General features: G+C 41.1%; 1 protein-coding gene across 3 annotated transcripts in view; it reads right to left on the bottom strand.

The window, feature by feature from the left end:
* Positions 1-16,460, bottom strand: part of GRIN2C (glutamate ionotropic receptor NMDA type subunit 2C) — a 240,164-nt gene that overhangs the window by 77,116 nt on the left and 146,588 nt on the right. For all 3 annotated transcript variants that reach the window (XM_082271610.1, XM_082271611.1, XM_082271612.1), the window contains one exon: positions 12,509-12,738. In XM_082271610.1, coding sequence (XP_082127736.1) covers positions 12,509-12,738 — 230 coding nt within the window. The remainder of the gene's footprint in view (positions 1-12,508; positions 12,739-16,460) is intronic.

Genomic DNA, 16,460 nt, shown 5'->3' with positions numbered 1-16,460 from the left:
TCTGCTAGCAAACTACTGTGGGGATGTGTTTACTCTTGTAATACTGTGTATTGTACTTTGTGAGCTTGACACCGGCAAGTCTGACTTGGAATAAGATCCCTGATGGTCCTGGTGGCTAATTAACTTAATGTTTATAGTGTTAATTATATTTCTGTATACAGTTGCGTTTGCATATGATAATGTGATCAGCCTCACCTGGTTGTGTAGTATAAATTCTCTGTGAGTTTTCAAATAAAGTGTTCCAGGTTTTGCAGCTAAAAAGAGTCCCATCTTGTTCTTGGTTGCAATGGGCGGCTATAGTGTTTGATGTCTGATGTGTTCAGACTGGAGGAAGCGATATACTGACAGAAGCACTCAAGCTTAGTGAGGGTCTGTTCTGTTTATCTATCTATCTATCTATAGTTACATAGTTACATAGTTACATAGTTAGTGAGGCTGAAAAAAGACACAAGTCCATCCAGTTCAACCTATGTGTGTGTGTTTGCTTTTAACCGTACATTGTATACCCCTGTATGTTGTGGTCTTTAAGGTGTCCATCCAATAGTTTTTTGAAACTATCAATGCTCCCCGCTGATACGATGCTTGCGGAAGAGAATTCCACATCCTTACCGCTCTTACAGTGAAGAACCCCTTACGCACTTTAAGGTTAAACCGCCTTTCCTCTAGTTTTAGTGAGTGGCCACGTGTCTTATTGTATTCCCTTACTCTAAATAGTTTGTTCCTTATGCTATCTATCTATCTATCTATCTATCTATCTATCTATCTATCTATCTATCTATCTATCTATCTATCTATCTATCTATCTATCTATCTATCTATCTATCTATCTATCTATCTATCTATCTATCTATCTATCTATCTATCTATCTATCTATCTATCTATCTATCTATCTATCTATCTATCTATCTGAGTGACAGACACATTATCAGATTTGACTGCAAATGTTTAGAAAACAATTTAGGTTAACAAACAAAAAAAAGTCTGTAGGCAGGTGAGATCAAGTGCAGCTACCCTGAAAGTGATTGTATCTAGAAGAGATGGTATCACTCCGATTAGCTATACCAGGGAGTATTACAGAAATCCTATGATCACTAGGTTGTAGGTCTGCCATGTGCTCCAGGCTTTATCTTTGGGGAGCCTGTGTTGTATTTTGACACAGAGTTCCTGCGAGATTTCGGTTCCCGTTTTAGGATGCAGAGGTGCTATAAATAGTATGATCTGTTTCACTAAGGGGGCTGGACTGGGAGCTGTGACTTAAGCTGGCCGTAGATGGATCAAATATTAGTTAGTTCAGCAGGGATCTAATAACTGACCTACTGACTCACAAACAGAAATGTTGGAAAACATTTTGTTCGATCAGCACTGCAGCTAATCAGCTGCAGCGCTGATCAGTTTATTCTGACAGTAGAGGAGTTCCCACTGTCAGAATACAATAGCACAGCAGGGAGGCTTCTCCTATCTACCTCACCTGTATAGATAGCGAAATCTGTTTAGTTTTTTTTATCAGTCCACTGTCTTATAGAAAAAAATGATTCATTTCATTTATGGCCAGCTGTAGTATATTCTGTGTATAAGGAGATATATATATAGTATTTCATACTGTGACATACTGAAGCAGAGCATGATCCCCTCCCTTTGGAGACTGGGCCGCAGGGCAGTATTCCAACATGATAACAACCCCAAACACACCTCCAAGATGACCACTGCCTTGCTAAAGAAGCTGAGGGTAAAGGTGATGGACTGGCCAAGCATGTCTCCAGACCTAAACGCTACTTAGCATCTGTGGGGCATCCTCAAACGGAAGGTGGAGGAGCGCAAGGTCTCTAACATCCACCAGCTCTGTGATGTCATCATGGAGGAGTGGAAGAGGAATCCAGTGGCAACCTGTGAAGCTCTGGTGAACTCCATGCCCAAGAGGGTTAAGGCAGTGCTGGAAAATAATGGTGGCCACACCAAATATTGACACTTTGGGCCCAATGTTGAAATTTTACTTTAGGGGTGTACTCACTTTTGTTGCCAGCAGTTTAGACATTAATGGCTGTGTGTCGAATTATTTTGAGGGGACAGCAAATTTACACTGTTATACAAGCTGTACACTCACTACTTTACATTGTAGCAAAGTGTAACTTTTTCAGTGTTGTCACATGAAAAGATATGATAAAATATTTACAAAAATGTGAGGGGTGTACTCATGTTTGTGAGATACTATATATATATATATATACACATATATATATATATATATATACTGTATTTAATATATATACATTGGGACACCTGCCTTTACATGCACATGGCAACTTTAATGGTATCCCAGTCTTAGTCCATAGGGTTCAATATTGAGTTGGTTTAGAAGTGTGTCTATGGGAATGTTTACCATTCTTCCAGAAGTGCATTTGTGAGGTCAGGCACTGATGCTGGACGAGAAGTTCTGGCTCACAGTCTCCTCTCTAATCCATCCCCAAACTGTTCTCACAAAGTTGGAAACATGAAATTGTCCAAAATGTCTTGGAATGCTCAATGCCTTAGGAGTACCCTTCACTAGAACTAAGGGTCCAAGCCATACCCCTGAAAAACAACCCCATACCATAATCCCCCCTCCACCAAATGATTTGGACCAGTGCACAAAGCAAGGCCTATAAAGACATGGATGAGTGAGTTTGGGATGGAGGAACTTGAATGGACTGCACAGAGTCCTGACCTCACTCGATAGAACACCTTTGGAATGAATTAGAGTGGAGACTGCAAGCCAGGCCTTCTCATCCAACATCAGTGCTTCTGGAAGAATGGTCAAACATTTCCATAGACACACTCCTAAACCTTGTGGACAGCCTTCCCAGAAGAGTTGAAGCTGTTCTAGCTGCAAAAGGTGGGCCAACTCAATATTGAACCCTACGGACTACTACTGAGATGCCATTAAAGTTCATGTGCGTGTAGGCGTCTCAATACTTTTGGTAATATAGTGTATGTATGTGGTGTTGATATACATGATTGACCTGTCAAGCTGCATTTTACACACCAAAAGGCTATGTAAGTGGCCTTGGTTTTTGTGGGCTAGCCTGTTTATATTTGGTTGTTTATTTAAACAACTTAAAGGAGGTTCTTTACAAAGTTATCTTTAAGTGCCGGTTCACACTTGTGCGGATGCGCTGATCGCATGTAATTCGGAGCACACTGCTCCTTCATTACATGCGATCTCCTGTGTGGATGCGAGTTCAGCCATACACTTTGTATGACTGGATTTGCAGCGCATCCGTAGCAAACTCGCACATGAGACATTTTTTGAGCCACCTCAGAATCGGATTGCACAGTGGTTCACACTTGTGCGATCCGATTCTGTGCAAACTTGCAGATCGCACTGCGATATGCGATCAAACTGGGGGTGTCATTTAATTGACACCTCCTGCGTATCGCATATGGCAGTGTGAACTGCCAGATGTGCGGATGCAATGCGGGATCACGCTGCATATTCGCAACGTTCCCGCATCGCACAAATGTGAACCGAGCCTAAGGCGTTATAAAATGCAGGTTGTCTAAATAGACTTGAAGGATCTTAAAAATGTATGGGGTATTTGATTAGGTTAAATGGCATTTAAAGTGTAACTTGTTTACCGGGTAAAGGTAAACACCATAGTGATCTTAAAGTAGTTGTAAAGGCACAAGGTTTTTTACCTTCATGCATTTGCATAAAGGTAAAACACTTTCTGTGTGCAGGAGCCCCCCAGATCCGCCTAATACTTAAGCCCCCTCTCGATCCAGCGATCTCCACGAGAGCCTTACCTCTTCGAGAACGTGCGCTGCTGATTGGCTTGTGACAGCAGCAGGAACCATTGGCTCCCGCTGCTGTCAATCACAGCCAGTTAGTCAATCAGACAACGGAGGGGGCAAGGGCTGAAATTTAAAAAAAAATTATCGTTTTTTTTGGGAGCAGTGTTTTTACTGATGCCTTAAGTGAAACAATAAGAATAAAAATTTGAAATATAGTACCTGGGGGGTCCCCTTAGTCTGCCTTTAAAGGGGCATATCTGTACCATGTATAGAACATGCTGCAGCAAATCTGACATTTCTAAAGAAAAAAAAACGAGTCAAATCACATCTAAATACACTCGCAGTTGCAGTTGCCGACACCTGGCTATTTAAAAAAAAGAGAAAAAAAAAAACAGCGTGGGGTCCCCTGGGATGTGGGGGCCTGTGGGCAGGGAGCTTATCGGAATCTGGAAGGGAGCCCCCAGATCACATTCCCTTCTCTATGTGAATGAGTATGGGGGGGCAGTATCCTTTCACCAAAAAAAGTGTCAAAATAAATAAAAACAGTAGACAGGTTTTTGACAATTCCTTTAATAAAAATAAAAAAAGCAGTGTCCCCCCCCCCCATGTACATCCATTGTCAATCACAACATCCGCTGCACTTTCACTTTTTTGGGGTACAATGTACCCCATACTCCTTCACATAGGGGTGTGGCAAGGATCTAGAGGCCCCCTTGTTAAAGGGGGCTTTCTAGATTCCGATAAGCCCCCTTCCAGTAGAACCCCATAACCACAGCCCAGGGTTTTGGGGAAGAGACCCTTGTCCCAATCAACACTGGGACAAAGTATTTTGGGTGGGGAGGGGAGCAGAGCCTCCACTGCCCCAAAACCTCCCCCCATGTTGAGGGCATGTGGCCTGCTATGCTCGCTCTCCCCCTTTTCCTAACCTGCCAGGCTGCATGCTCGGATAAGGGTCTGGTATTGTTTTTTTTTTTACTATTTTTATCGGCAAAATTATTTTTTATTCAGTTGGCAGTGGGAAACCCATTGACAGCTATTAGCTCATCGGTTGTCAAGGAAGCCGTGGCCAGCTTCCCGGTACCGCTCCTTAACAACCAGCTTTTACTGCACCCTGAATGGGGAGAGCTTTGCCCAATCAGGAAGCAGAATGCACTGTGCAGCGCGCAGTGCATTGCAGGGCATTCATCAGGATGAACACCCGCCGAACACCCTACAAATCCGGGTGTTCCCCAAACAGGGCGAACAGCCAATGTTCAGCCTGTACTCATGCTTGGCCCAAATCCTTCGCCCAACACTACTGAAGATCTGTAAAGTGAAACTGGGACATCTCTAATTGTTGGTAAATTACCTTTACTATCTCATCTGGATATCTTCCAAACTTAAAGTAGAAATATAGGCAAAACTTTTTTTTTTTTTCTTAACTTATCAAACTTGATGGAGCAAAGAAGAGTTATAACACCTATCAGACTTTTTAATTGCCATCTGTGTACTATTGCGGAGATTTCCCTTCACTTCCTGTCCCATAGCCAAACAGGAAGTGAGAGGAAATCCCTGCAAATTACGGGAACTCCTTGAGAACCTCCAGGTCACCAGATTCAGTGTTTTCCCATTTGAAGATTTCTCCTCTATTATGTTTTTGGGGGACAACCCAAAATTTGGGATTTTCTTTTACAATGAAGGAAAAAAGTATTTCATCCCCTGAGGATTTTTTTTTTTACATTTGCCCACTGACAAAGAAATGACATTACATGACTTAGTACTTGGTTGCAAAACTCTTGTTGGCAATCAGGGGTCAGGCGTTTCCTGTAGTTGGCCAACAGGTTTGCACACATCTCAGGAGGGATTTTGTTCAACTCCTCTTTGCAGATCCTTTCCAAGTCTTTAAGGTTTTGAGGCTGACGTTTGGTAACTCGAACCTTCAGCTCCCTCCACATATTTTCTATGGAATTAGGGGCCGGAGACTGGCTAGGTCACTCCAGGACCTTAATGTGCTTCTTTTTGAGCCATTATTTTGTTGCCTTGGCCGTATGTTTTGGGTTATTGCCATGCTGGAATAACCATCCATGACCCATTTTCAATGCACTAACTGAGGGAAGGACGTTTTCACCCAAGATTTGATGGTACATGGCCCGTTCATCGTCCCTTTGATGCAATGTAGTTATCCTGTCACCTTAGCAGAAAAACACCCCCAAAGCATAATGTTTCCACCTTCGTGTTTGACGGTGGGGATGGTGTTCTTTGGGTCATAGGTAGCATTCCTCCTCCTCCAAACACGGTGAGTTGAGTTGATGCCAAAGAGCTCGATTTTAGTCTCACCTGACCACAAAACGTTCACCCAGTTCTCCTCTGAATCATTCAGATGTTCATTAGCAAACTTCAGACAGGCCTGTAGATGTGCTTTCTTGAGTAGGGGAACCTTGCGGGCGCTGCAGGATTTCAGTCCTTCATAAAGTAGTGTGTCACCAATTGTTTACTTGGTGACTATGGTCTCAGCTGCCTTGAGATCATTGAGAAGATTTTCCCATGTAGTTCTGGGCTGATTCCTCACCATTCTTATGATTATTGAAACTCCACGAGGTGAGATCTTTCCCAGACTGAGGGATATTGACAGTTATTTTGTGTTTCTTTCATTTGCTAATAATCTCACCAACTGTTGTCACCCTCTCACCAAGCTGCTTGGCGATGGTCTTTTAGCCCATTCCAGCCTTGTGTAGGTCTAAAATCTTGTCCCTGACATCATTGGACAGCTCTTCGGTCTTGGCCATGGTGGAGAGATTGGAATCTGCTTGATTGCTTCTGTGGACAGGTGTCTTTTATACAGGTAACAAGCTGAGATTAGGAGCACTCTCTTTAAAGAGGTTGTAAACTCGTATAAATTTTTTTTTTTTTCTTACACCCTGCAAAAGAAAGACATAATGAGCTAGTATGCATCGCATACTAGCTCATTATGCAATACTTACCTCAGAACGAGCCCCCGCCGTGCCGCTCACTCACCTCTATGACGGGCGACATGTCTAGCCGCCCGTCTTCCGGGATCGCGGCATCCGGCCATCTGATTGGCCGGAGCCGCGGTGACGTCACTCCCGCGCACGCGCGCGGGAGCCGACAGTCACGGCACGGGGCTCTGAAGGAATGGCACGATCGGCCGTTCCTTCAGAGCGCATGCGCCAGTGACGTCACTGGCGACATGTAAGGTAAATATCTCCTAAACGGTACATGTTTAGGAGATATTTACAGTACCTATAGGTAAGCCTTATCATAGGCTTGCCTATAGGTACAAATTGTAGAGGAGGGTTTACTTCCTCTTTAAGAGAGTGCTCCTAATCTTAGCTCTCTACCTGTATAGAAGATACCTGGGAGCCAGAAATCTTGCTGATTGATAGGGGATTAAATACTTATTTCACTGTTGCCATATGGAATTTAGGCGTAATCTACCTTACCTTGTTGTGATGATGAGGAGATTATGTATAAATCTCCATTGTAGAGAGTGTAAATATTTATGTAAATATATACATGTATTGAGTTTTCAACTGATATTGAGTTTTGGATTTTACATTTAGTTGAGAGATGATTGTCACTTATATGAAGTTGTGTGACTTCCAGTTAGCAGTCAGCTATAGGAACCGGTTTAACCAGTCCATTTAAAATGCAGGCAACTGCTGTTTACATATAAACAACTACGGATAGTATTACCTGTGATTACATCTTTGGAAGCGAGACTTTGTGGAGCCAGGGCACCACAGGTAGGAGTGATTCCCCCCCCAACAGAAAAGGAGTGGTTAGAAAGAGGCGTAATTATGGGAGGGGGAAATGGTCCAATCTGGGAGGAGATACGCCCACAGGAAGTGACAGAGCAAGATAGCTGAACCAATGAGTATTGCCCTATACAAGGCTATGGGAGAAGGGTCTATATGAGGAAAGAGGAGATAGGGTGACTTCCTGTTTGGCATGGGAGAGCGAGAGCCATCACTAGAGGTAATTATGGATTAAGGAGTAAGGGTAAATTGTATATTTTATTTGTGTCGGTCATAGTGTGTGTATATGAGTCTATACTCTATGCATTGTATTTGTTTAGTTGAACCCAGGAATATTTTACATTTTGTAGTATGTACAATAGTTATTATTGATGTAAATTAAGTAGGCTTTGCAAACCTTATAAAAATAAATAATTGCTGTGTTAAAGTTTTCATTCAGTCATAGAACTCTCATTATTAACCCAAATATTGTCTGAGATAAATTAACTCTCATATATTTTTGGTAACATCACTCATTAAAATGCAACCAAATTATAACGTTTTTGAAATGCATTTTTCTTGATATTTTGTTGTTATTTTGTTTCTCACTGTTAAAATAAACCTACCATTAAAATCATAGACTGTTTATTTTGTTGTCAGAGGGAAAACGTACAAAATCAGCAGGGGGTCAAATACTTTTTTCCCTCACTGTGCTTTCACTTTCAATGATAATGGTAAACAGGACAAATAGAGAGCGTGAATCTCCTTAACGGGGGCACAGACAGAAATTAAAACTTGACAGGTGTTTAATATCTCTGCACTCTGTCCAAAAAAAAAAAAATGTTTTCCTAGTAGTTATACTTTAAAGTTTTATGAATTATGTTCCTCTGGAAAAAAAGTTGTTTGAAAAATGACACTATCCGACTACAATTAGCCAACTGCTAAAGGTATTCTCTACAGAGAGAAACATGGAGGCTTCCACTGATAATCTTTCATTCTGCAATTACTAGTTGCCCTGCTCTCATGCTAACCAATATCTATCTATCTATCTATCTATCTATCTATCTATCTATCTATCTATCTATCTATCTATCTATCTATCTATCTATCTATCTATCTATCTATCTATCTATCTATCTATCTATCTATCTATCTATCTATCTATCTATCTATCTATCTTTGTTATGTTTTTTCAGAGATTGTGTGCCCTGTGGCCGTGTAGTACAAGAATGTTGCAGTATCATGGCATTTTGATAAGGTGCCATGTTGTTAATTGCTACTATACAAACTCCATCAAGATAGCTTTCTGGCAATCTACTTTCCTGTCTTTGTGCCACATTTCTAAGCATCCTCCTAGATGTGCTAATTACATTCATCTTATAAAAAAAGTAAAAAGACTTGTTAATGAACTGACGTAAAAGAAAGGCTTGATGTGAATGAATAAATCCAGGTTAGGTCAATCGAAGCAGAAAATAAATAGAAATACCCTAGTAAGAAAATGATCTATTGATTTTCCATTAATTAAATCCAACCTAATAACGGATTAAAAACAAAAAAATTCTATTTGTAGAAAACTGGAGAAAAGAGATTGGGAACAAAGCAAGGTTGTTGTCTGTAGCAACCATTCAGGTTTTAACATTTTTCCTTTGGGAAAGTGGCTTTCATTTTGTTGCTGTGGGCAATGGCTCGGCTTTTGTTCCAACTTTTTGTATAGTTTTTATAACTAACCAAAAAGTCTGTATGTTTTTAGGAGAACACACAACCTTGTATTTTAGCCCGAAGGACAACCTTTTCCAGCTCTCATGTGTCAGTACAAAGGACAACCTTTTCCAGCTCTCATGTGTCAGTACAAAGGACAACCTTTTCCAGCTCTCATGTGTCAGTACAAAGGACAACCTTTTCCAGCTCTCATGTGTCAGCTAGAGGAAGGTAGTGCACAATCCCATCTATACCATCATATAACTATAACCCTTAAAGGATAAGTTCACTTCTTTTTCCACTTTTAGGGTGGAACGCGTAACATGCTCCCGATCCTGCCGCTGCTCCCTGATCCCCACACTCCCTGCAACAGGTCAGGGATCTTCTCCCTATACCTGCTCAGTATTTGAAATCCCTATGATCCCTGTGAATCAATGAACTACAAATAACAGCATTTGCAGCTGCCAGCTTGTAATTCTCAATGAACTTCCAGAGCGCTGTTGAGTGCTCGAGTAGTTCATTGAGTCTTCCTGTCTTTATGAAACTGCCTGCCCGTTCGTTGTACGGGCAGGCAGCTTACATTGACAGTCTGCAGGAGTCCTGGTTTTCACCCGCAATCTGCTGATCACAGGTGCAATGCTTTCCAGGCTCCTACACAAACAAAATAGTAAATGCACATTTTTCACCTGCAAAAGATTTGCATTTATTATGTTTTTCTTAAAAAAAAGTGGACTTATCCTTAAAAGCACAAATTTGGCAAAGTGATGTACATTTTTTGGGTCAGTATGCAGGACTATATTAAAACATCACCATGCTCTGGACACATCTAAATGATAATGTTCTTTAATACAAGCTCAACCCCATATGGACCTCCAAAAATAGAACTTCTTAACCACTTGCTATCTGGGCCAATTTTTTTGCTAGAAAATTACTTAGAACTCCCAAACATTATTCATTTTCTGAAAGCAAAGCCCCCGGAGAATACAATGGTGGTGGACTTTTGCCATCTATGAAAGTGATTGAGCAGCTGTAGAGCCACTCAGATCACTTTTACATGAAAGCCCATCGCCTGCTGTGAAAATGATACAACGACCATGGCTGCAGCTGCGCCATGATTCAGATATCACTGCTCCCGTCTGAGGACATATACCGTATATATACATTGAAGTAACACTGAAAAAAATTACACTTTGCTACAATGTAAAGTAGTGAGTGTACAGCTTGTATAACAGTGTAAATTTGCTGTCCCCTCAAAATAACTCAACACACAGCCATTAATGTCTAAACTGATGGCAACAAATGTAAGTACACCCCTAAGTGAAAATGACCAAATTTGGCCCAATAAGCCATTTTCCCTCCCAGGTGTCATATGATTCGTTAGTGTTACAAGGTCTCAGGTGTGAATGGGGAGCAGGTGTGTTAAATTTGGTGTTATCACTCTCAGTCTCTCATACTGGACACTGGAAGTTCAACATGACACCTCATGGCAAAGAACTCTCTGAGGATCTGAAAAAATAATTGGTGCTCTACATAAAGATGGCCTAGGCTCCACTCAATGCAGGCCTTGCCATAGTTGACCAAAGAGGTTGAGTGCACAAGCTCAGCTTCTTATCCAGAGGTTATGTTCGGGAAATAGACGTATGAATGCTGCCAGCATTGCTGCAGAAGTTGAAGGGGGCGGGGTCAGCCTGTCAGTGCTCAGACCATACGCTGCACACTGCATCAAATTGGTATGCATGGCTGTCATCCCAAAAGGAAGCCTCTTTTAAGGATGATGCACAAAAAAAAGCCTGCAAACAGTTTGCTGAAGACAAGCAGACTGAGGACATGGATTACTGGAACCATGTCCTGTGGTCTGATGAGACCAAGATAAACTTATTTGTTTCAGTGTGTGGAGGCAACCAGATGAGGAGTACAAAGACAAGTGTGTCTTGCCTACAGTCAAGCATGGCGGTGGGAGTGTTATGGTCTGGGGCTGCATGAGTGCTTCCGGCACTTGGGAGCTGCAATTGCTTGAGGGAACCATGAATGCCAATGTGTACTGTGACATACTGAAGCAGAGCATGATCCCCTCCCTTCGAAGACTGGGTGGAAGGGCAGTATTCCAACATGATAAGGACCCCAAACACAACTCCAAGATGACCACTGCCTTGCTAAAGAATCTGAGGGTAAAGGTGATGGACTGGCCAATCATGTCTACAGACCTAAACCCTATTGAGCATCTGTGGGGCATCCTCAAACAAAAGGTGGAGGAGCGCAAGGTCTCTAACATTCACCAGCTCCAGGAGTGGAAGAGGCGTCCAGTGGCAATCTGTGAAGTTCTGGTGAGCTCCATGCCCAAGAGGGTTAAGGCGGTGCTGGAAAATAATGATGGTCACACAAAATATTGACACTTTGGGCCCAATTTGGACATTTTTACTTAGGGGTGTACTCACTTTTGTTGCCAGCGGTTTAGACAATAATGGCTGTGCGTTGAGTTATTTTGAAGGGACACCAAATTTACACTGTTATACAAGCTGTACACTCACTACTTTACATTGTAGCAAAGTGTCATTTCTTCAGTGTTGTCACATGAAAAGATATAATATATATAGCGGACTGGAAGTGGTTGAACCATAAAAAGTCCTGACTCCTCTTGCCATCTCCTGCATCCTCATCCTTCTACAGCATTCTTGGTAAATTCCATCACAAATGCTCAGAAGTGGTCGGAAGAGGAAATCATACAGCTAGCAAACTTTGTGAATTTGAGACCTAGTGTGGTACCCCTAGGCTATACCTCCCAACTTTTTGAGATAGGAATGAGGAACACCTATTGGCAAATGTATGTAGACATAGGACACCCCCCTGCCACACCCCTTTAAGGAAGAATTGTTTTTAAAAATTTTAGTTAAACCCACAAGTGTTTTTTTTTTTTTTTTTACCACTACTTCTACTTTATACTGGCTTTTGAACTTTACAAATGCACCCATTTAGAAGTTGGATAAAAAGTTTAGCAATGGGAAACACTTTTAAAAGATAAATAGTGCATTTTATATACAACTAAATAGATCAGACCAAAATGAGGGAAAAATGAGGAGGAAAGAGGGACAGAAGGATTTTGTTCCAAATCAGGGACAGTCCCTCAAAATCAGAGACAGTTGGGAGCTATGCTAGGCCCTGGCCCACAAGTACCATTATGATAAACATACGGTAACTTTGCCAGAATATAGGGAACTAGCAACTGCAGATGGAACTCTAAGCAATGGAAGCCTCTATATTTCTTTCAATACAATTACAGTTTACTAATTTGGGTAGGGAATGGTCTCACCTTTCGGTCACTTAGGCCAGACACTGTGTCTATGTATTGCTCTTGAATCATGAATGCAGCAAGGTTGGCTGTGTAACTGGCCAAGAAGATGACAGCGAAGAAGGCCCAGACTAGCACCATAATCTTGCTTGTAGTACCACGAGGATTCTGTATGGGAACTGAGTTATTAAACACCAGTGCCCAGAGGAGCCACAAGGATTTGCCCACTGTAAAGCTTGGGCCTCCTAAACCTGAAAAAAAAATGATAATAATGTGAGGTAAATGTGAGACTTTCTAGGCATCCATATTTATCCTTCATCTCCACTAATACTTTACATAATCAGCATAAAATGTGTCCTGGTAAAATCACACCTTTACACTAAGAAAACAACAACAAAAAATAAATGTACTGGTAAATTTTATATAGATATCAAGGTCTTTTTAAATTGCAACCAAACTTTTTTATTGTGCTCCTTGATTAAAAAAATTAATTCAGATGACGCTGTCTGCAGTGACTCTCTCACGAGGCTGCTGCAAGCTTGCCTGTGCATGACTGGCACTTATAGTGAGGCTAGCAGGGTTGCCAACCACTGATAAATATATGAACACTTTGTAAAATATGGCTGTAGGCTGGCTTCAGAACTGCGCATACACAGTCCTGAAGCATGCAGAATGTTACTCGGCCCATGTGGCGATGGGGTGGCTGGGGTGAGAGAAGCTGTCTGCGAAGGAATACAGACTCAACAGCCATAGCAAGCAGATTTGCAGTGCAGGGACAGCACTGGTGCCCAAAATTTAAACTGCATAGAAGAAAGGACTTTGCTTGCTTTGGAAACCTCAGCTTTGCATTGCATGCTATTAATGATCTACCAGAACACTCAAATCCTTCTCCGCTATGGATTCCCCCAGTTCTACTTAACCTAGTATGTATGATGCATGCATATTCTCAGCCCCCAAGTACATAGCTTTACATTTATCAACATTAAACCTCATTTGCCACATAGTTGCCCAATTAAACAGTGCATTGAGGTCAGCTTGTAAGTTGGAGACATCCTGTAAGGAAGTTATACTACTGCATAGCTTTATGTCTTCTGCAAAGACTGAAATGGTACTTTTAATCCCAGACCCTATATCATTTATAAAGATATTAAAACAACACTGAACCTTGGGGTACACCACTGATAACCTTAGACCATTCAGACTTATGCTGGCCATACACTAGCCGAAAAATCATTCAAACTCATTTTCGAAAAAAAAAAAATCGGCCGTGAGAGCAGACGATCGTGCCATTATGTAATGACCGAATTTCGAACGATAAATCGTTCAATGGACATAAATGAATCCGTTTTTCGCTCAGTTTGTCACATATGCCTAGTGCAAACATTTTGGGCGAGAAACACATTAACCTTTCAATTTATTGTTCGTTTCGGCATAATTTTCCAAACTGTTACTCCGATTTTCTGTTTGTGCCCATTAACTGGTCGAAAAACTAACAAATGGACCAAATAACAGATTTTCGAATTATTTTTCGGCTAGTGTATGGCCAGCATAAGAATCATTTACCACTACTCTCTGAATTCTGTCTTTTAGCCATGTCAGGTTTTAAAATTGCGCACGCCCATGGAATTATGACAAACTATGGTATCTAAAAATCTCCATAGGTATCACTTTAAAAGCCTTTACAGGTTATCAGTTTAGAGTTACACAGGAGGTTTAGTATTAGAATTATTTCTCTAGCTCTGGCATTCATGGTGATACCACACAAGTGTGGTGTGATCACATGTTACATATGTGTGCAGGACCTACGTGTTCGTTTGCATTTGTTTGTGAGCAAGGGGGAAGGGGTTCTTTAAGTTTTTTATTAATATTATTTATTTTATTTAGCAGCTTGCCACCCAAGGACAGCTGGTTTCAGTTTTGTATTTACTGGCCGGTTACCACTGCTTTGGAGGCCAGAGGAGAGATCTGAGGTCTAACAGACCCCAGATCTCTCCATAAAGAGGACATGTCACAGCCCAGACTCTCACTCTTCATTCCTTGTAATAGCAATAAAGTTGATAAAAAAATGTAAAGAGCCAGTGTAAAAAAATCTTTTAAATAAAAAAAAAACAAATTTATCACCCAAAGGCGAACGCATATGTAGGTCACGCACGCATGTGTTTGCACCACAAGTGAGGTATCACTGTGAACGTTATAGCAAGAGCAATAGCTCTGGCACCAAACCTCCTGTGTAACTCTAAACTGGTAAAGGCTGTAAAGGCTTTGAAAGCATTGCCTATGGAGGTTTTTAGGTACCGTAGTTTGCCACCGTTCCATGGGTATACACAGTTTTGAAGCATGCAATGTCTGGTATCTATTTACTCGGCGTAGCATCATCTTTTATGTTTTATCAAACATTTGGGTATTATGTTTTGTTTTTGCACATTAAAACTCATTACATTTGAATTTTTTTCAAAAAATAACTGTTTTTAACCACTTGCCGACCACCTGCCGCAGTTTTACTGCGGCGGGCTGGCTCGGCTGTGCTAATCGACGTAGGGGTACTTCGGTTCGTGGTACTAGGCAGCGAGGATGCCAATCCATGGGACCAACGGCCCCGATTGACACCGGGAACCCGCGATCGCTCCCCACTGAGAGAGAAGGACGGTCAGCTGTTGTAAACACAGCTGACCATTGTTCTCTCTGAAATGATCACAGAGCTCGATCCATCCTTCTATATAGGATCACAGGTCTCTATGATCATTTCACAAGTCCCTCCCCCCACAGTTAGGAAAGATTCACCTAGGCTCACAATTAACCCTTTGATCACTGCTAGGTTAACCCCTTCCCTGCCAGTGTCATTATTACAGTAACAGTACATAATTTTAACACTGATTACTGTAGTAATGTCACTGGTCCCCCCCAAAAGTGTCAAAAATGTCAGTTAGGGGTCCAATCTGTCCGGCACAATGTCGCAGTCCTGCTAAAAATCGCAGATCACCGCCATTACTAGTAAAAAAAAAAAACAAATGACATAAATCTTTCCCCTAGTTTGTAGATGCATTAACTTTTGCGCAAACCAATCAAAATACGCCTATTGTGTTTTTTTTTTTTACCAAAAATATGCAGTAGAATACAAATTGGCCTAAAAGGATGAAAAATGTTGATTTTAAATTTTTTTTATTGGGAATGTTATATAGCAGAATGTGAATTTTTTTTTTTTTTCCGAATTGTTGCTTTTTTTTTTGGTTTATAGCGCAAAAAATAAAAATCGCACAGATGATCAAATACCACCAAAAGAAAGCTCTATTTGTGGGGAAAAAAGGACATCAGTTTTTTTTTTTTGGTACAGTGTCACTCGACCTCGCAATTTTTGGTTAAAATAACGCAGTGCCAAATATAAAAAAAAGGCCTGGTCATTAAGGGGGCAAATTCTTCTGGTCCAGAACTGGTTAAAAAATTCTGCAAAAACATTGTGTGACAAAGAAATGCACATCCCCGATTTCATTCTCTAGGGCCTATGCTTAAAAATATATCATGTTTGGTGGTTCTAAGTAGTTTTCTAGCAAAAAAAAAAATTATGATTTTTACATGTAGGAGAGAAATGCCACAATAGGCTGGGGAGGCAAGTAGCTACATTTTTTTTACACTGTCTCTTTAAATTTTTTAAATCAATGGTATTGCCATCACAAGATTAAGATTACAAGATGAACAACATCCCTTTTGATATTTTGATAGCATAGGCAGTGAAAGGTCCTCTTTACTGAGAGATCTGGGGTCTAATAGACTCCAGATCGCTCCTCTGCCCTCAAAAGCATCTGATTAAACTGAGATTTTTTGGATCAGATGCTTTACAAGCCCGTAATGGCTTGTCAACAAACAAACTGAAATCAGAAGTGACAAAATGATTGTCGCTTCAGGTTTCTAACATCAAAGAGATGTTAAGTACCTGCCTTTCCTCTTTTAGCAGTTAAATGGACCAGTTGCAGTGCTC

The sequence above is a fragment of the Pelophylax lessonae genome (assembly GCF_965119305.1).
Source record: "Pelophylax lessonae genome assembly, chromosome: 11".
NCBI lineage: Eukaryota > Metazoa > Chordata > Amphibia > Anura > Ranidae > Pelophylax > Pelophylax lessonae.
The sequence above is the reverse complement of the archived record's forward strand: the minus strand, read 5'-3'. Positions and strand labels throughout refer to the sequence as shown.